Here is a 21122-nt window from a genome sequence, read left to right as displayed (position 1 = left end):
CTTCTGTGCACTGCGTGACAGATGCTAGTACAATTGTTTCTTTTTTCCCAGCAATTTAAGAATGGAGTCCATATGGTGGTAGCTGATGGTGGTTTGTTTGTATTGTGCACTTTGTCAGCAATCCTCAGAGATGCAGAAGCAGTAACGATGATGCACGCAGCTGTGTGGAGGAGAGCAGAGTCGTTAGTGTTTCTAGCTGTGAGTCTGCGTGTGATGCAGGTCTATATGCCCACACCCACCCCTCATTAACCACGGGATCTGGCGGCACTGACTGCAGGGTACACTTCGGCCTCCTGCCACAGGTAGCAGAGTCATCACCTGTTTAAATCTGGGGGAGGAAGCTAATCACTTCATTTGCACTGCAAACGTGCAGTTTGTAATAAAATACATGCATAAAGGTTATTGACAAGAGAAAGTCATTTGGCCTGTCTATCTTGTTTGGTTATTAGCTGATTGCTGTGAAGGGCTCATCCAGCTGTGTCTTGAGAGAAGCCGGGGTCTCTGCTCTGATGACAGGGCTGGGCAGCTTGTTCCCCACCCCCACCCCCTGTGCAGCTGCTCTCTGGACATCAGGCAGCTACACTTCGAAACTGGAGCGAGTGTGTCCGCTCCTGAGACTGAGAGGTCGGTGGCTGGATTATTGAAGCCATTATTGCAAACCTCAGGCCGGTTTCAGCGACTTCACGAGCTGGCAGCCACTCTCGCTGTCCCCCAGCCATGGGAATCGTGCTCCGATCCTGGCAGCCTGAAGGGTCTCATTAAATCGCTGCCCCAGGGAGAGAGACAAGCCTGGACCCCCGGTCTCTGTTCTCAAACTCTTCTGCCTCTGTCTGTGACCCGTTTAGGAAGCTTCGCCTCTGTCGGATCTACCGCAAAGTCCCACTGCTATGGCAGCGTTAATAAAACAGGCAAATGCCCCAGTCAATCTTTAAACAGGATAACACATTGCGGTACAGGACTAATTCTTAGAGATGTGACCAATCTGCGCCCATCTGCTCAATGTTCAGGCGTTAGTTTCATGATCTCAATGTTCAAGAGCTTCATAATGAGTTTGACATTCTAAAGAGATCTTTAGACTTTGCTTTGCACCGTAATGTTGGGATGAATTAAGGCAGCTGGGGCGGCGTTAACAAACGTAGAGACACACATGGAAGGAACACAGTCAAACTCTGCTAATCTGCTCACCAGGAGTGCACAAGAATTCACAGTAAGAACACGTGAAGTTTACAGATGAGAGGAGGCTATTTGGCCCATCTAGCCTGCGTGAGTTAGTAGATAGTGTTCATGTGAGCAACTCATCCACTTGTGTTTCAAAGTGCATCAGGGCCTTGGCTTCAAAAACATGGCTGGATAGCTCGTTCCACACCCCCACAACTCTTTGTGTAAATATGTGCTTCCCGTTCTCTGTCCTGCATTCATCTTTGAATGTTTTACCAATAATTGATCATGTTCTACCCATTGGCAAAATTAGGTTCTATCACAGAACCTCTGGGTAATACTACACTTTTCATTCACGAAGCACAAAGTTGGCTCCGATGAGATAACAGAAGTAACCCGACACCCGGAGAAGGACTAGAGCAGCGCCAGGCCCTTCCCGCACAGGGACTTGAACAATCTGAACAATCAACCACAGAAGTAAGCTGCTGCACTACTGCAAGGGACAGAGTTGTGTGTTTGGGAATGCATGAGATAATAACTGTTTAAATTAAAAACAGCTAAACGTGTTCCTGTGGCACTTCTCGTTTCAGCCCGGAGTGCTGCAGTTCACAGGGGCGGGACTGCTGTATCAGAACAGAAACTGCTGACCCGCTCACGTAAAGGCTGAGCTAGGAACCGAACCGGCGTCCTGCAGCCTTAAACGGCCAGACACCCAGCAAGAGCAGAAGACACTCGTAGGGGACCGCCAAAATGGCCAGACTAAGAACTGAAGTGTGCTCGTTTGCATTGGTGCAGAACTTCTTTTGTTCAACTCGTCTTTTAAACTAGAGGAATTCAGCTCTGCAAGGTCACATGAGAGCAGCATTCAAGTATAATTTCCCGTGCGACACTCAAAGGTGAAAGCATTTAGAGGACACTGATGGTAGTTATGTCCTAAAGGATGAATTACTCTGTTTTTTTTTTCCAAGTAGAATTTTAGTTCGGTTTGAAACCAAGAAAGTGTTTTCTAATTTCTGTGATCGTGTGCAGCGGTTATTCTGACCAGCTGGTGTGATGCAGCAGCGAAGCCAGCGAGGACTCTGTACTGTAAGTACAGTGCCCTGTGAAAGTGCTGGGACACAAAAGTGCCGGCAGACCTCAGAGATTACAGCCCGTGTGTGACAATAGTGGCGGTTAACAACATAAGACTGCCGATGAAATATGCTGTTTAAAAGCTTCAGATCGGATCTGTCGGCGAACCCCCCTCCGCAGTGCCTGACTGGGCTGCAGCAGTTCATCCTGGAAATTGAGGGAATTTCCGTGAGCGCTGCAGAGTCAGTGAGGACCATCTGATTTACCTTCCCTGGAATCGGTTTTCGGTCTCGCTGCCATAAAGGCGACCCAAGTGCGTGAAGAAAGTCCCCCACCCGTGCACAGCGCTCCACGCCGTTCCTGGGCGCTTTTTCTCCCGTGCTGCAGACACGCAGCGCCTCCCACAGCGACACAGACTTTGTTTTTTTAGCGGCGTCTCCTTTTGTTCAGGGACGCGGTGTGTGTGTAACGGGGTCTGGTGGACAGTCTTCCCACCCCGGTCACCCCCCCCCCACACGCGCGCGCGCGCAAACCCCTCGTCTCTCGCGAGGCGGCGCTGCCCGCCGCCGCGCGCTCCCGGGCGCCTCCCGAGACCGGCGACGCACGCGCGCTCCTCCCGCACTCGTCTCTCGACTTCGTGCACCGACTGTGAGAAACGGAGCCTCTGCTGGGTGTAAGAAGAGCTCATTCACCCGGGCGCCCTGCTCTCCAGAACTGGCTATGAGCCTCGCGGGCCACGCAATCCCGGGACGGGGAGCGGAACTCGAACCTGCAGGCCTGAGCTGAGAACTGGTGCCTCCTCAGCACCTCGAACGCTTTATTAAGGGAACACCACCGGCCCCACTGCTACTGCGAGAGGAGCCCTCGCACTCGTCACTGTGTGCCGTCTTCGCTCAGTCATCGCGCATGAACAGCCCTCCGTCTGTGGGCTCTGAGCGTCGCGGCTGTGACAGCTCCGCTTGGCAGGGGAGTCCGCAGACTGCAGCGCTCAGCCCACTACCCCTCGGCTCGGCCAAATGTTTCTGCAGCTGCCCTTTTGTCCCCCTCCTTAAGTAAACAAAGGATAGATACAAATTAATGACCTGAATTTACAGCAAAACCCACAGCCATCTGAGAGCAAATTGTCTTCTCGGAGCAGATGTTAAGTGACATAGTTATGCGAACAATACCGGAGTACATTAAAAGATAATTATACTGTTCCAGCTCCTAGCGAGCCGAGAACCCGTGCGACTTTTCTCACACCGGCCGCCGAGCTGGGCTCTTGTCTCTGATATTAAGTAGGTGCTACCTCTGAGCGCTCCCGTTAATGACAACTTAGAGGTCTTAAATCGCAATTGCACCACACAATTTCCCGATATTCAAACAGTATGAAGTGGGCTCCAGGAGGCTAACCAGTAAGATACAACACAGTACAAGGAAATCCTAGATAACAGAGGAAAACAACTTTATTTTCTTTTAAACTCATATTTCTAATACATTATAAAAACATGTTTATATGGAAAGGCCCCGTTATTAGAAGTATTTTAGAACTACTCCACGGATGTTGTGATGACTAAAAGTGACGGTATCGGCTCTTTCCGAAGCCAGCGGCCCGGAGTCTTCCTCACCAAACCGCGCGGCGGCTCGCGCCTCGGCCTCCGGGTACTGGCGCGGGGAAGGCCAACGAGCCGGCCAGCAGCAGTCGAGTTGGTGAAGTGGGGTGGCGGGTGCGCTTTTCGTTTTATGTTTTATTGTGCGGTGCGAAGACCTTGCAGTTACAAGGAAGACTCGCTCACGTCGAGGCGGCCGGTTTCTCCCGCGTCGTTGGCGAGAGGTGCGGGCGGCAGCGAGACCTGGGCCCAGGTACAGGAGAAGTCTGACATTACCTTCCCCGGAGGCCAGCCCTCTGCGCGCCGTGGGGCTCCTTCCGCCGGACAGACCTCCAGAGGCAGAAAGATTGGCCCCGCACAGCTGCGCTTTCAGTACGGGAAGACTGGCGGTGAACCGTCTGATTTTACCGTTTAAGTTGTGCATTTTGTGTGAACCAGCTTGTGAGAGGCACGGGCAGTGATTTGTTACTTTTAGACATCAACAACACGGCTAAGGAGACACCGCCGGACCGTGAGCTCAGGCCCGCGGAGCGGAGCGGTCTACACGCCGGGCTGGCGTCGCCCAGAGCCGGGATGGGAGTGCGCCACTGTCCAGAGGCACTCAGGACCGACATTACTAAAGAATGTCCTTCCAGTCAGCGGTAGAGGTCTGCTGCTGCTGCACCTGTGTAGTAAAACGTTAATTGTATCAGGAAAGCAGAGTAAAACTTTTTTTTAAAAAAGGCTTGCGGAAGCACAGGAAATGGTGCTGTACTCCTGAGGCAGGTACGGGACTCAAGACCGTCCCCATAAAAACGCCCAGCTGCACAAAGTGGGTGCAAATGCAAACATCCACATTCATGAATAAATCATGAAAAATCCGAGTTAAAGATCCCTACAGCGCAGAGGTGTATAAAGGCGAGACAGGCGGTGCTAGAGAACGAGCCTGTACGCAGTGGAGGGAGATCGCGTTGTGGAAGCATCTTAAAGCGTGGCTAATCGAGATCGTGCAGGCAATTCAAGTGCTGCAACTAGGTTTTGCAAACCAGATGGTTTTTCGTGCCACATCTACATCTGTGATTAAGACGGGCGATCTTAAAAATATCACAACAGGTTATCAGCAACTTGCGAAATCCTTCTAATGCAATAATTGCCGCACTGAAGGCACTAATCCAGAATGTTTCTAGAGCCCTGCAGTGTATTTCGTAGTGTGCTCCTGCTCCAAGCCTTCCCCAGGCTCTGGATTAGCAGCAGAAGAGGCCCGTGCAAGACCACCGACACCACAGATGACAACCAAAGGACCCTACATCCGCTTTAAAGAAAACAGTTCTTCTCCAGTGCAGAAAGTCATTTCTGCTTGCAGATAAAAGTGAAAACAGACATGAGGAGGTGAACTACAGGGATAAATTTGGGGATTGAAGCATTTGAAAATTCCACTACATTGACAGACGGTATTCACCTTTTTGAAGAAAACAGCACACATTTAACATGATTAATTCTGTCCATGGCACAAATGACACAAATACCAGGACAGATCAAAACCCAGCCTTCTCACCTGTGACTAAATTTTAAAAAATCCACAAAAGATAAGGCCACGGCACTTTTGGGAACTTTGACCTTAGCTGCCATATTGCTAAACAAAATTCAATCAGTGATTTGTCAATATTTCAACTGCATTTTCAATGAACAGAAATTAAAATCAACTGGACTTTAAACAACAGGCTCTTAAGGTTCATATAATTTATTGCAATTAGCACACAATTTAAAAATTTCACCAACAGCACACCAAAAAAGTACAAAACTAAACAGCCTTATAATTTACTCCCCTTGAGAAAATAAAACATACTATGATTGTCAAAGCTAAATGTCAGTCTAAATAAAAAAGTCAAAAAGAAACTTACTTTCACAGGGATTACCAATTAAAAGCAAATATTTTTTTTAAATCTGTTTCTTCCTCAGACAGCGATTGTCCTTTTTTAAACAGATTTCTTTCCTTCCAGTTTAATTCCTCTCCTGTCCTTACCCAGACCCCAGGTTCTTAGCAGGTTATTTCCAGTTTTCAAGTAACCAAAGATAAATGGAGATGTTTAACAGGTCATCTTTTCACAGCTTTTTTTTTTTGTTGTTTTCTTAAAAAAAAAACCAAACTGATACAGTCCAGCAACACACAATTTCGGCTTTCCAATAATAACTTTCTGCACGAAAATAAGCGGTTTTTACAGTAGTTTAAGGCGGTCAAATACATTTGAAAAATAACGTAAAAAAAATACAATAAAATAAAAAAAAAACCAACCACAGCAAGTATTTGCAGTAATATTCCCGGAACATGTATTTGTGAGTGCAAAAAAGGAGAATGACAAGCACTGTGCAAAACGCCCATCGCCCCGAGTCGGCACTGCAGCTCGTGCTGCTGGGGGAACGCGCCCTGCGCCCCCTCTCTCGCGCTGGAACACACTCTCAGGACAGCGGGAGGGCAGAAGAAGAAGAGAAACTAAAAGCCAACCGTCACGTTATTAGGGGCACTGTGATGATGTCCCAGCTCAGCAACAGTTAAAGGATTCCATAAGGGAAACAATGAGAACACTGAAGGCTACAAGCACAGAGCAGAACACTCCCAAGTGTTACTGGTACTCCTTTTTCAAAAAGGAGAAGAATACTCCTTCAAGTCAAAACAACATTTCTGTCAATGGGCAATTCCATTTCATATTCTCTAAATGTTAAAGATTCTTCTTCTGCAGGGCTGATAACAAACAGTTTTTTGTCTCCTGTAGCTGGCAGAGTGCTAATCGTGTCTCTCCTTACTGATTACTGTAGCTGGGCTTTAATGGTATGAATAGCTTTACCAAACACTGTCCAGGAAGCATACCTTTAACTGTTAAGGTATTTCACCCAATTCTTACAGGTCCCTGTGTGTCTGTACACACAGGTAAAGGAAGGACTGACAGACCCATGCTCTATAAAAGCAGTCTGTCGTAGTCTGGCCAGGCTGGGAAGGTAGTGCTAATTCTCCAGACTGTTCAGGTACTAGCAGGACAAAAAAAAAAAAAATCCTCCAGACCTCAGAGTTTCAAGTTTGTTGCAAGTGCCAAAGAAAAATAATAAATAAATTACTTAAAATAAAGAAATGCAAAGCGACTGCCACCCGTCCAATTCGTCGTTCAAACTCCGACCTCATCTGCATATTTTAGTTGATAATTGGAACTGACAAAAGCTGGCAGGCAATTTGAGGAGGAAAAAAAAAATAACAACAAAAACATTTTCAACCCGTTATCGTGATCGAGAGACAGCAGCTGCAAGCCCAAACACATCACAGACGTGCAGCTCAGTGCAGGAGGGCCCTGTGGTGCACAGCTACAGCCCAGCACGCCCTCCGAAGGCTGGGACAATAATGACGGTGGATTCCTGCGTTTGCTTTCTGTCCAACAGAAGCTAGAACCGGTACACTTTCTACAGACCGAAATATCAAATCAGTGCACTTACACATGTTCTTCACAGCCCTGCACAAAATGTCAAAGGAGCTTCTAATTACATTGTAAAAAGAAAAAAAACCCGAAATTTAGGAATTAAATGATTGAAGCGGTAAATTTAAAACACACTCTCCAAGGTAATAATGTAAAACAACGAAAAAAGACCTCTAAAAAAAATCATGCATTTTCCATAACTGTAATATTTACTTTTTTCCAACAGACTGAGCTAAAAGTTTTAGCACAGTCTGTTATTTGATCAATTACAGTATACAGTAACAGCAATTCACATTTTAAATATACAATTTGAACTTCATGCAATGACAGATCCCCTTTTCAGAAAGATGTCTTCACTCGCTTCTACAAAGCCAACTTAGGATTATTGTCATTTGAAGAGGGATATGTTTAGTAAGTGTGCGGCTACCCATTTGTATAAAAATGTATAACTGTAATGGTAAGAATTAAAAAAAGGCTTTAAGGTCATTTGAAAAAGGATACCACCCATTGCATGAAAGTTTCCTTTTGTCCATCATCAGTCAGGTTTCCCATCACAAGTAAAAAATGTACAAAAGCTGAAGTTCTGAAAGCTTGTAATTTATAATAACATGTTTCCTTCGAGGGCTTAACATGTAAAATACAGTAGAATTAAGTTTCTCTTATTAAAATCCAGTAGTGCACTACGCGTGTGTACACACGCGTGTATATATATATACAGAATGTTCACAGTACCTGTTTAGTGTATCGTCACTGTTTTCTTCACTATTTTTACCGCCAGCTTCATGAGGTGTATACATTTGCAGCTTGCAAATAAAATGCCCTGGGGGCACTCCCCACCCCGGCAAGGGCTCGGGACCTGCATGCAGTCGAGCGAGCCTCGAGAGGAGACGGCAAAGGATCAGGAACGTAAAGACCATGTAAATGTTTGCGTTTACACTGATACGCACTGAAAGATAAAAAAAAAAACGTTGCTTATTGTCAAATAAACTTCTGAGAGTGTACCCTGCCGCGTGGAGGGAATAAATAATAGTATTAATAAATTCAGCAGTAACATTTTTATTTGCTACTAAAGTGCAGTTTAGCAAGGTTGCAACTGAAGTACAAGAAACATGACTGATTTGAGACCCCCCCCCCCCCCCCCCTTACCTCTGCCCCACAGCGCTCTAACTCCCAGTGCTCCCAGTGCCCCAGGGCTCATTTCCAGAGTTCCTGAGAGCTGTCTTCCAAGGCCCAGTCCCTGACGTTGGGCAGGCTGAGGGCCTCGCTCTTGACGGAGAGCGAGTTGACCAGCTCGCAGTGGAACTTGCGGATGTGCCGGTACAGGTCCCCCGACTGCGTGAAGCGCCGCTCGCACCACTTGCAGGCGTGCGGCTTCTCGCGGGTGTGCACCACGGCGTGCCGGCTCAGGTTGTGCGAGTACTGGAAGCTCTTGCCGCACTGGGCGCAGGTGTAGGGCTTCTCCCCGGAGTGAGTCCGCTCGTGGCGCTTGAGCGTGTACATGCAGGAGAAAGTCTTGCCGCAGATGGAGCAGGTGGGCACGTTGACGTCGCTGGCCGGCTTGGCGCGGACGCCCTCCTGCTCGCGGAAGTGCGTGCTGAGGTGGATCTGCAGGATGTGGGGGCTGGGGAAGACCTTGTTGCACAGCGGGCACATGAAGATCTGGCTGTGGGGCCCGCTGAGCATGTTGGAGACATAGGGCAGCAGCGTGCTGTCGATGCTGGCCGCCTCGGCCGGCGCGCGCTCGCTCTCGGGGCTCAGCATCTCGTCGTCCTCGCTGGCCTTGTCCTCCCGGTCCAGCTCGCCGGGCAGGGAGGCGTCGCGGAGGGCCGAGAGGTGGGCGTCGTACGCCAGCCGGCCGTGCGGGTTGTGGCCGTGGGCGGCGACCCCGCCGTTGGTGCTGGGGGCCTCCTTGGGGCCGCCGCCGCCGCCGTGCTCCATTTCGTAGTCGCCGCTGGCCAGGTCGTCCTCGTCGGACGCCGCCTCCTTCTCCACCTTCACCTGCACCTGCACCAGGCTGCCCTGCAGGCTGTCGGGGGCCACCGCGCTGCAGAAGTAGGGGTTGCCCCCGGCGACGGCCTCGCCGGCGCCCCCCGCCAGGCCGGACTTCACGGACAGGTCCAGCACGCAGTCCGCGTCGGCCGACACCCTCCTGGAGGGGGCCGACCTCCGGGAGAGGGACCCCGAGGAGCTGCAGGGGCTGCCCGCCGTCTCCCTCTTGCTGGCCGCCGCCTCCCCGGCAGCACTACCGCCGCCCGCCGTGGGGGCGCCGGCCGGGTCGGAGGGCAGCCTCATCCACATGTTGCCCGGCTCGGGCAGCGAGTCCCTCTTGTTGCCCTCCGAGTCCTCGTCGTCGCTGGGCAGCAGGTCGCCGCTGGCCGGGTGGCCCGTGCTGCCCTCGGAGAAGCTCTCCACCTTGTCGGAGCAGCTGGAGGCGTCCTCCTCCCGCTTGGTGCTGTCCGCCTCGGCCGTGGCCTTCTCCTTCAGCTTCTTCTTGCACACCTTGACGATGTCGTACATGTGCAGGTAGCTGGCGGCGGCCAGCACGTCCTCGATGGGGAGGGCTTTGAACTGGAGCTTCCCCTCGTACATGAACTCGAGCAGGAGAGCGAAGGCGGGGGCTGTAACAATGTCGCTGTTCAGATGAACAATGTCCCTTTTGTCCAGCTGGTCCTTGTAAAAGAGGTGGAAGTACATGCTGCACGAAGCCAGCACAGCGCGATGGGCTCGAAACTGGGCATCGCCGACCAGCACTGTCGAATCACAAAGGAAGCCCTGATGTCTCTGCTCACTCAGACACTGTAGTAAATGTCTGCTGTGGTCTGGAAACTCCATGTTGTCTTCATAACCTGGAACAAACAGCAGATGTTAGTGCCCCCTTAGAACAACAATCGTTTTGTTTGAGCCTTTACGTAACTTTCCTCTTTCCCACCATCGCTCAGCTCTTTCCCCACAGTGTCAACGGACGCGACGAAACAGCGCACGAATACCAGGTTTTAGATTGTCTTTGCCCACTAGGAAAAAAGTGGATGTTTTATTTTGGTGAAACTGCCATGTAACGTGAAAAGTCCGAGAGCCTTTCTTTTCCAGACGAATTAGGAATCTAACATTTCGCAAACCATCATTTTAAAGTCGTTCCTGCAAAACCAGGTTGGTTCCCTTAACAACAAAAATAAAAAAAACGACTGGTGCAATTCTGTTATTTAACCAGCTTTAAGGAGGTCATTTCAGATTTGTAGCTCTTCTACAATATTCAACTGGAATTTTTAAAGATTGCATTAAACCATCAGAAAATGAAGTTGCCCTTAAGATTTTGTTTTTCAGTATTACAAATATACTACGCAGACTTTAAAAATGACTGCATGACCAGTGACTGATTCCAAGCCTAAAACACAAAGCTTCTGTAGATCAGTCACATAGACAGATGCGTATCTACAGCACCGTGCAGCTCGGATACAGCTTCCCTGATTTCTCTCTGGGCAAGGACTGGGTTTATTTTTATTCTAACCTGCTCTGGGTTTTAGGTAAGAGGCTTTTAGCTACACAAACCAAGCAAACCCTGTCTTTGTGCAACTTAATACAGAAAGTATGCAGTTGTTCAAAAGATGCAAATTTGAATCAGAACATACTTTACATGCACCTGACTTGAAAAACATTTTCTTTTTATATCCTTTTCCAAATTTAAGGAAAAAAAAAGACTCACGCTGGGTAACTCACAGAATCAAAAGCCCAATTTCAAATTATTTTCCAAAAGCTTGCTCATATCTGTGCCCCAGCAGAAAGCACTCTTAGAAAACAACACCTGTTAACTATATGGACTCTTCTCAGTGAAACAGAAAAATAAAAACCTTGACCAAATTCGTATTTATTCTTATTCCAGGTTTGGTCTTTTAACTATATATCACCTCATTTTATGGAGCAAGGCATTTCTTCCTCCTTGTAAGAAAAGCCTGCAATTTGCTATTTTTTTCCACCTCTTTCGAGAAACTGCACATCTTTCCTCAAAGAGGAAACCCAGAAGATTTACAATACAATCACTTTAAGTGCCCTGTAGTCTACATCAATCCTAATCCTTAAGATGGCTAAAAATAAAGATTGCAGGACAGCTCACAAGGTAGCAGCGATCAAATTAGGAGGCTGAAAGGACAGAGAGGGACGAAGAAGGAAGCTTATAAACATCTGATCCAGCTGACTGTGGCCATATGGCAGCTGCTGCCCAGATAAAGAGATTAGGACTAGGAGGAGTGCGATTACAGCTGTCTGGCCAATTCAGGCAGCTCAAATCTGCAAGTCCTAAATTAGTCACTATGACAAAAAAAGGAAAGAAATGCTTTCAAATAATTACCCTGCTATTTTAGATGGGTAAAATGAAAAGAAAAAAAAACTGTCTACACAGCCTGGCATGGTTTCTTTTGAAGTCACGACTTTTTCCTCTGTGCTTTACACACTCTCCCCCTTTTGAGGGCTATCGTTATTTTTTAGGAAAAAAAAAAGAGAATAAAGTTGTTTCGTTCCCTAGCTGGAATTTTTCCTGCCGATTCCCCTAAAACACACAGTAGTATCAATGAATACATCAGCTGCAATAAAACAAAAAATCTCTTGTATACAAAAACACAAACATCAAGAGCCGTTTTACAACAAAAGGAAGGTAAAGGCACTGTGGGCAATCAAATACCACAACTGCCACCAGGAATTTAATTCTGGATGCACTATGCGAAAAGCACACAAAAAAAAAGTTTCCAATTCATCTCCACCTCGCCACCAAGTTGAGTCACGAAAAGCAAACAATCAAGCACACTGAGACAACCCCAGAGCCAGCCTGCCCGCGGACATCAGCAGCCCTGACAGCCCGGAGAATCCCGCACCTCCTCCGGGAGCCCGGCGCCGGCCCGCTCCCTACCGTACCTGCTGCAGGCAGCACGAACCGGACCGAGCCCTGGCCGCTCCCGCAGCCCGGCTGCAGCTCCTCCGCCGCGCCGAGAGACAGATGCCGAGTGGAGAGGGTGCTGGAAGCGAACGAGATGCCTTCTCCGCACGCAGACCCGCACACACTAACTCCCTGCCTGTGTGTTAGAATAAAAGGCTGGGGGATGGCAGTCTGTCAGCTGCTCTGACATCATGTTCAGATGGAAATGCTACCTCCAGCTGTGCTCCTTTTAATGCCATATGTTACTCCTCTACACTCTTGCCACCAGCCTCTTCTTTACACAACTTTTTTTTCCTCCCTTTCTTTAAAAGAAATTGTACATCGAATTGTTTGGGGAGAACTGGTCAACCCCCCCCCCCCTCCCCATTACAAATACACTTCAAAACACACACACACCCCTCCAATCTGCACAGAAAGACAACTTTACCAAACAGGTCTGACACTTTTTTTCCTAGCCTAGTTTACTGCATTACTGGAGGGGTGCATTTAAAATCCCTCCAGTTTTTTGGAGTGTGCATTCCTCTCCCCCCCACACACACACACACAACCGCCCCCCCCCGTGCAGTAACCCTCCACAGAGCCCCACTCCGCACATTTGCAACTGACAGTTCTGCAGCTGATATTGTTTTCGACTTCATTCCGGTTCAGTGCCCTCGCCAGAGCCGCCATGCACTGGATAACTGATTAAAAACAAAATAAGAAAAAGAAGACGGGGAAAGACTCGCAACCCCCACCCCCCCCCCAAAAATAAATACAATTAAATACGCAAGCCAGAAGAGTTTTGACCAAGTTTCGTTTTGTTGTTGTTGTCGTGTTCAGACTGCCCTGCTGCAGCGGCGCGTGTGAAAGTATCCGGCTCCCCCTCGCGGTTCGGTTCCTGTTCGGCTCCGGCCGCCGCCACCTCGAGTTTCACTCAGGGCAGAACCCAGCGGCGGCCGCCGGGAGCTAACCGGAGCCGGAGCGACGGGGGGGGGGGTCTGTGTTCTGCGGCGGAACCTCAGACCGGTGCGTGTGGCCCGACCCGACCCGTCCGGTCCGGTAACACCACACGCGACTCGGCACCTGTCGCCGGCCGCCACCGAGCACAGGCTAATGTCGCCCACATCTAATCTCATTTCTCTTCAGATCCGAGCAGTCAGAAGTTGCACCGCTGAATCACCTGTAAACCCGCTCCACCCCGAGGTCCCGTGTGGGCGCATTTGCCGAAAACGGGGGGGGGTAAATTCGAAGCTTCTGGCCCGGGTGTGGGGGTGAGGGGGTCGGCAATTCGTCAGTACATCGCCAAGAGCCGCGGCCGGCTCCTACAAGCCCGCCGGAGGTCACGGAGCTCCCCTGCCCCGGGCTGCGGGCGACCTCACCGCCCGGCACAGCGGCGGCTCCCGGCGACACCGCCTGCGGGGCTCCCGGCTCTCGCAGAGGGGCGACGAGAGCGCGCCGGGGGAAACGAGGAAACACGTGTGTCCTTGTCGCCTCTTAGTGTCACTTTCCTCCCCGGGATCGAGGCTTTGCTCCTTGATCGGAGCAGAAGCCTCCTCTCACGCGTGACAGATGACCGACCCTTGCAGCAGCAGCAGCAGCAGCAACAGCAACGGAAAGGAAACCCGCACAAGAAGCAACAGTTTCACAGCGAACTTCTCTCCAAACTTCCCGGGACGCCCTGGGCAGGGCGCTCTGTCCCCCAGCCCCAGCCCCGCGCAGAGCGGCGCCCCGGGCGCGGAGGCAGCAGCGTGGGGGGACCCAGGAGCCACAGCCAGCCCACTGGCGCACACGGTCACGCCACGCCACGCCACGACCGGTAGCCGCGGCACCGGCGCTGCCCGACCGCTGCCCGCCGGGCTGCAGGCCCCGCCAGCGCTGTCTCCCGCAACGGCGAGCCCCGCAACTCCCCGGGCTGCCCCCGGCAGCGGCGCCCCAGGAAGATCACTACTTTTCCGTCTCCTTGCAGCCTGCCCCCCCGCCGCCCGCCCGCCTGCCCGCCTGCCCGCCCGCTCGCCGCTTCCTCGCTCGGCTCCCCTCGCCCCCCTCCCGGCCCGAAACACCCCGGCGGCTCGGCGTACTCACAGGCAGCGGTGCCCCGCGTCGCCCTCCCCTCCCTGCTCGCCGAGGAAAAAACCGACCACAACAAAAAGAGCTACCGCGACTTTCCGCTGCTCCCCATAACAACCTGCAGAGGCAGAAAAGACGGAGCGGAGACCCGACGAGCTGCGGCAGCCAGATGTTTCCGAGCTGTTGCTACTCAACTCTCCGGCGGAGGGGGACGCGCCGTGACGGGCGGCCGCGGCGGCCAATGGCGGCGGCGGGCCGCGGCGCGCCAGCCAATCGGAGGCGGCCGCTCGGAGGGGGAGGGGGGGAGAGGGAGGGGGAGTGGGAGGGACGTCTGTTTGTTCGGCGTAGGTTGACACCAGGCAACAGTGAGAAGGCAGAAAAAAAAGGCCAAAGCGAGCTGGTTTCCTCAAGCGGACTGGCGCAGAGCGCAGGGAGCGAGACGGGCAGCCGGAGCGCGGTGGCGCCTGGGTGTTGTAGTCCTGGCGGGGCCGCAGGGGAACAGGTGCCGCGGCCGGGGGAGAGCGGAGCCGCCAGGCCGCCGCCTTGTGCCGTTTCTGCTGTGCGGGGTGTGCTGGATGTGTTTGTAGGTAAAGACCGACGGAGGGAAAGCCCGTGTCCGCTGTGCCGGTCATGCATGAGCGCAGGTTGTGTGTGTGTGTCTGCATATGTACTGTGTGTGTGTGTATATATATATATGTGCGTTTCCCCACCCTGACCGAGTGTAACACCATCCGCGAATTGTACAGAAATGTGCAAAAAGAGATGACTGCCAGTGTCTGCATGCTTTCGAGGTTATTTTCACAATCTCTGTGCGCGTAGGTTTAAACCCGCGTGTCGGAATTGTCTTAAAATCGGTTAATTGACTTGTAATTTCGCTACAGCCTATATTTACTCACTGACCGCGGTGAAACGCACTCTTCGAGTCAGAGAGCAGCTGTGAATCATTATCCTTAAAATAGCTATTTGTGTTTGACAGCTGTATCCCCGACAGACATTATAGGGCATTTACTATATCATAACGTACGCGAATTCACGAAGATGTCAATTTCAAATCTGAAAAGAGACGGAAATTGTGCATGGTAATCGTGTTTAAGTTACGCAAACACGACTTTGTTAATTAAAATACTTTAGCCTCTCTTTCTAGGAACAGTCTCTTGCCGTGACGACTCATCAATATCGCCGTCTGCTTCCCCAGTGTCTTGTTTTTCTTTAATACAGATTAAAAGGATACGATACTCGTAATGAACTGCAAGGCGCGATTTGTAACGTTTGTTTGAAGTCAGTGTGTCCTGCAGCGGGTAGCCACTGAAATAGAGTGCGGAACGGGGTCGCGACAGAAAGATCGTTTATTTCAGGATCGGACATTATTCCACAGTTTAGATTGAAATACATTTAATGACATTGACCAAAGGGGCAACTGGAGTCTCAAGTACGGCATGAGAAAAACGGATCAAATGTGATTAAATTGACATCTCAACGATTTAATGTTTTAAACCAAATGTTAATTCTAAAGGTCTTTTTAAAACTGCGTTTGAAATGTTCTTTAATGAGTGACGCGCTTGTCAAACGCAGTCCGAACTCCTTCGCCTGGAGCTGCGGGAATGTGTAACGCTTCTGAGATAGTCAGTTCTGTATTTTCCGCTTTCGCTCTGCAAATTGAACTTCCTCATCCAGTCTTTTAACGGTAGCTGTAATATGTTTCGAGGGATAGACGCTTAATTACACGTGTGTATTTTTTTTTTATTCCCGGATAATTATTTTTGTTAAAGCCTGCGCGATACAAATCGTAACATTTCACGTTCACTCCTCGCAGGAAAGCTTTGGTAACGCGAAACCAACTGAGAAGTAATACACTTCACCAGAATAACACCAGAAAGCAGAATAGCGAATATTGGGTTTTTTTTCAGCTGAACTGGGCTTAACAGGAGAAAAAAAACATAACAAATTGTTTATAAGAACTTAATTCTTATAAAAGCATAAGAACGTAAAAATTGAGCATGAATTGGTTCTCACAGAAGGAAGCTGACTATTTTTTATTAAAACAATTTTGCGAATTTATTTGAAAAGGCTGCTTATTTCTAAGGCATTTTGTCTTTGAATGCTTTTAATGATAAATGTAAGCATTCGATAACCTATGATCGATACAGGTAGTAAAATGGTTAGGAATACAGTTAAGTGACTGTTAAACGTCACCCCGGTTTTTCTGTGCGCTTAAAATGTGTCAGACGAAATTTACATTTAGTTCCTGATTTGCTGTAAACTGCTGTTAAAATCAGGACAGGTAATCTTACAACACCTCCGAGGACCCGCAGAGAAAAAAAATCTTTTAAAAATATTGACTGACTGATAGCTTTAAATAGTAGTCTAGCATTTTCAGCAGTTTTCTGAAATCCCGGTAGAGGCTCGGAGCTGAGCGCGGAAACGAGGTTCCCGTTTCTGACACACAGGCGCGATTGTCTCGGCAGCGTCGCGACAGATTGCAAACAGTCCTGCATCCCAACCCCGGCAGAGCAGAGGTTAGAGCAGAACAAAACCGTGTCGAATTCAACAATAATTAACTGCTGATTGTTTAAAAACCTGAAATGGAAAGCATTTGTAAACGGTTTATCTGTGTGTTAAAATGGCCTCGATAGTGTTGTTGACTACGCTCACATATTTTTTTTTCAAGTAGCGCGCCGGCTGTAACCACACCGAGTGAAGACAGCATAAACTTTGACGACGTGTTTGAAAGTGTAAGAATGTGCATAGACAGAGGTTCGGGTGCTCTTCGTAGCCCAGGCGCTGTGACAACAAGAACAGAGGTGACGCAGGGGGTGTGAAGTTTGGGCTGAAAGCCTGCGATACACTTGTTCACAAGCTGTAGCTCTTACTGACATCGTTCACGGTTCTTTTAAAACCAAGATCAGGAGGCGCTCCTTTAGCCAAAGAGTGGTGGGAGTCTGGAACAAGCTGCCCAGCTATGTTGTTGAAACCGATACCCTGGTTTCTCTTAAGAAACATCTGAATAAGATCCTGGGATCAGTTTATCTCCTAACTAGCACAAGGGTCAGATAGGCTGAATGCCCTCCTCTCCTTTGTAATATCTTATGTTCTTATGCATATTACAGAAATACAGCAGAATTCGAAACAGACCTCCCTTTTTCGGGAGATAAGGGTCGCGTTTTCTTCTCTGGCTGATATTTTTGGGGTGATAACTTAGCCTTTTGAGTTCCTAAAACGTCTTGGCAGCACAGACAGTGGTGTATTTACAGTAGAGCTTTATTCAGACTTAAACCGGATGAGTTTAAGACTAAGGGAAAGCTCAAGTGTGATTATGTACTCTTAAAAATTGGTGAATTGCTCTGCTTAATGCTAATGTAAGGACTTCAGGTTAAACAAAATACCTGAAAAAAAAAACATATTGTGGTTGTGTGCTTTTGAAACGGCACTGGGAGAATTCTCCCATGTCTATTCCAGGGTAAGGAAAAAAAAAAGCGTGGAGCACGGTCAGATTAGCCCAGGAGTATCTGGAAAACATTCCTCCAACTGTTTAATTAATTGCACTTTCATTTGCACAGCAGAATGTACAAAGTTGTGTTGTTCAGTAAATGCCAGTGATCACAGAGGCAGGACGGGAGAACTAGGACACTGGGACTGGAGCCAGCGGAGCTGGGAGCCCTCCCTGTGAACGAGCCCAGCTCAGCGGAATGGCATCTTCAAGTGAGCCGATCTGCTGGGAGGACCTGGAAAATAGCTGCGCTGTGCCGTGTGTGCGCCTCACGCAGGCCCCGGCCTGAAATGAGATTTTCCTGCCAAGATCCTGGCCAAACGTACGCCCCTTTCCCGTAGTTTTGTGTGATAGACCACTGTGTCGTGGATCGCTGCGGATACTGTATGTGAAGGTGGTCACGTTCCAGATGCATGTGTGTGAATTAAATATGTTTTTTGTTTCTGTTTGACATGTTGTGTTTCTGTGTTCTTGTCTGAATAGGAAGTATAATAGAAACAAGTCTCATCATGTTTTTGTTTCAGCTCTTTGCCATGTATGGGCTGCAGGCCCATCCCAGGTCTCCAGTGTGGGTTACTGTTGTCTGCTTATAAGTTCCTTGGTCTTTTTAGAAATGTTGCCACGTTATCTACCATACATACGAGCTTCATTTTTTTTTTCATTTGAAGAAACATTTATATTAGCGTGGGGAATTCCACGTGTTCGTTGTCTAAGAACGTAATCACTTTTTTACACTTCCTAGTGAATTCTGTTATGTGTGCGTATCAGATATCTGCCTGAAACAGGTACAGTATTCCGTCAGAGTCTGGCTTCTTGAACCCCGGACAGCTGTCTGCTGATGATAGAAGGTCGATGTGAAGATTTCTGAAACGCCCTGTTTCACAGGCAGTACCGTTAAACAACCAGACCTTCGGAAAGTGTTGGTATAGTACCACGATGTCAACACACAATCAATGCTACCAGGTGTTGGCATCAGCGGTGCAAGGTTTTCACTTTGTCTGTCCCAGAATCCCCAGCGATTAACGTCTTGTCTGAATTTTTGTGTGGCCGAGGAGCCTCCTGAGCCCCCACCTGAGGTTACAGCTGAGTCACCTGTACGGCCACAGCGATCGCGAGGCTGCGCGTGTCTGATGTTGGACATGACACTCGGAGACGAGTGTTCCATCTGTTCCAGCGCAGATACGGGAGAGCCGTGGCTGTTGAAATCAAATCTCTTCATTTCTTCACACAGACTGGGAGCAAGTCTTCCAGAAACCTCCTCTGCATTTCCTGTACCACTTATTTCAAACAGAGCTTAGGAAAAAAAAATTCTTTACTCATTTCCATCGTCCCCCATTTCTCCTGCAGCTGTCCAGTGTGTCAAAGATGTCTGGTCTTTCGTGGAACAAAAATGTCTATAACTTTGAAACACGGGGAAAATTCGAAATAAATTATTTTTAACTCTCGCATCTCTGGTACGGGGTGGTGCTGTGTTTTCTCTTTAGTACAAACGCTGCGAGATGTCTTTCCGTTTTACTGAAGGTCCTGTGTCTGACAATCTGCCCGGAATCTGGCTGGCTTTCGGTTCTCAGGTGAAATTGGAATAGAATCTCTAAAACACATTAAATGTACAAACAGGAAGCTTAACCCACACGAAAAGCAGGAGCCCGTGTAGGCCGTGCCTCTCGGAGTCCAGTGCGTTATTACACGGCCCCGAGATTGAGCTACAGCAGAAGGGGAGGGTGGCCCAGAGGACATCAATAATTCAGCCAAACATGGAGGGGGCTTGTTTCCTCGTGGTCTTTATCTGTTCTATACACACCACAACCCACAGAAGGCACGGCTCAATGCTGCTCGCTCCACTTTGCTGAAATTTCAGCCGGATTGTGTCTCGCAACCCGCTGAGTGAACCCGGGTCCGCTTTCTGCAGCGAGCTCACACCTCGCGGCTGCGGGACAGCGGCGCGTTCCTCCGCGTGATGCCTTTTCCAGAGGAGCGTCTTGTTTTCCGCGACGTGGGCAGCGAGCCAGCAGGTGCGCCTTGGCCGCTGGCTACCTGGGTACAGCTGACTGAATTCCAGCCCCGACCCACGGCTGTGCCCAGCAGAGCCCCGAACAGAACCGCACTTCGTCCCTAAACTTACCTGGGCGCGTGAGAGGAGGTCGCGACAGTGCGGCGCGTGTCTGTGGGGAGAAAACTGTTCTATAAATAGACGCCCAGACAGGTGTGCAGGTGTTTCAGGGCTTTCGCATGAGGCATCATGGTGACTTGCAATTCCTAATGACATCATGAATCCCCAGAGCTTTTGTTTAAGTGTCACGTCTCGTTTTATGAATCCAAAATAGGGTACAGACAGCACAAAATAAGCTACCACGTTTCCAGAGGTCAGCTTTCTTTTAATTGGTATTTCTTTCTGTGATGCACTGATAGTGCATTTTAAATGCATCCCCTACATCCCTGTACCTCTCCTTACTTCCCTGGGGGTTGTTGTGTACACGTTGCGTTACATTAGTGCGCTCCTGACGGATCGATCGATTACAAAGGGGTTTCTGTGAAACCGCCTGTCCAATTTCAAAGTTCGTCGAGATTTGCATACCTTGCATGGCTTTTAAACAGCTTTAAACAGAACTTGGAGAACTCTGCCAGAAGCCATATGCAATTGAAATTTAAGTGGCTAATCCATATACCTTCGTATGGCAAGCTTTTTCAGTCAGCAAAGCAGGCACATTTTTTACTATTGCATGCCGGCTTTCAATATGTTGCAGCTGTTTTGAAATATGTGCTCTTTCATACTGGCACAGTGTGCAAAAATTCAGAATAAAGAAAACTGCTGAGTTTTGGACAAAGCTGTCGGCATATGTGATGAAACACCACAGTTTTATGCGATTGTTGTAGCAATGGCAATTTAATAATTCTGTGCATTTAAAAGCCATTTTCGTCCCAAATGGTTTCAAAATGCTAAATGTGTGAAAATAAGAGGGGAACAACTTCATCCTCCACTGAAGCTCAGCTTCCCCTGTGTCGTGGCGACACATGACAGTAACTCTGCACCAGCAGCCCCACGGCACACTAGACCAGGGCGAGGAATGAGGAATGACATCACTAGTTTAATCGAGGGAACGCAGGGGAGGCCTGATGGTATACATCCAGGGCGGAATTCAGCCAGGACACTGGGATTGACACCCCTGCTCTTGGAACACTGCCTTTGGATCTTTAATGACAAAGAGTCAGGACCTCAGTTTTAAACTGTCTAAATAGTTTGTTTGTAGCAACTGGACTTTTCTTTTTCTAAAGCTCATTTTAAATACTCAGGTAAGTTTCCTAGTGTATCGGCAGCCTTTCCTTCAGGGACTGTTTGCAGTCGAGGGACTGGCAGGACTGACAGCAGAGGAGCGAGGGAAGACAATAGCACTGCTGGGTGCTGGGCT

The 21122-nt window shown here is 49.2% G+C and overlaps 1 protein-coding gene across 2 annotated transcripts; it reads right to left on the bottom strand.

Annotated features, from left to right (window-relative positions):
* Window positions 1-5525: 5525 nt before the first annotated feature.
* Window positions 5526-14433, bottom strand: zbtb18 (zinc finger and BTB domain containing 18). Of its 2 annotated transcripts, none has more exons than XM_088934254.1 (2): window positions 14244-14433; window positions 5526-10104 (listed from the first exon to the last, which is right to left on the bottom strand). In XM_088934254.1, the coding sequence occupies exon 2, from the start codon at window positions 10088-10090 to the stop codon at window positions 8453-8455; it is 1638 nt and encodes a 545-aa protein (XP_088790380.1). In that variant the 5' UTR covers window positions 10091-10104; window positions 14244-14433; the 3' UTR covers window positions 5526-8452. The 2 variants fall into 2 exon arrangements, with proteins under 2 accessions (XP_088790380.1, XP_088790379.1); XM_088934253.1 differs by lacking the exon at window positions 14244-14433 and adding an exon at window positions 12161-12476.
* Window positions 14434-21122: the final 6689 nt, after the last annotated feature.

This window comes from Atractosteus spatula, chromosome 15 (assembly GCF_055471065.1).
Source record: "Atractosteus spatula isolate fAtrSpa1 chromosome 15, fAtrSpa1.hap1, whole genome shotgun sequence".
Classification (NCBI taxonomy): domain Eukaryota; kingdom Metazoa; phylum Chordata; class Actinopteri; order Semionotiformes; family Lepisosteidae; genus Atractosteus; species Atractosteus spatula.
This window is presented reverse-complemented; position numbering and strand designations above follow the sequence as displayed.

Coding starts and splice junctions, on each gene's coding strand:
- zbtb18 (XM_088934254.1), bottom strand. CDS start 10,090: ATGGAGTTTCCAGACCACAGCAGACATTTACTACAGTGTCTGAGTGAG.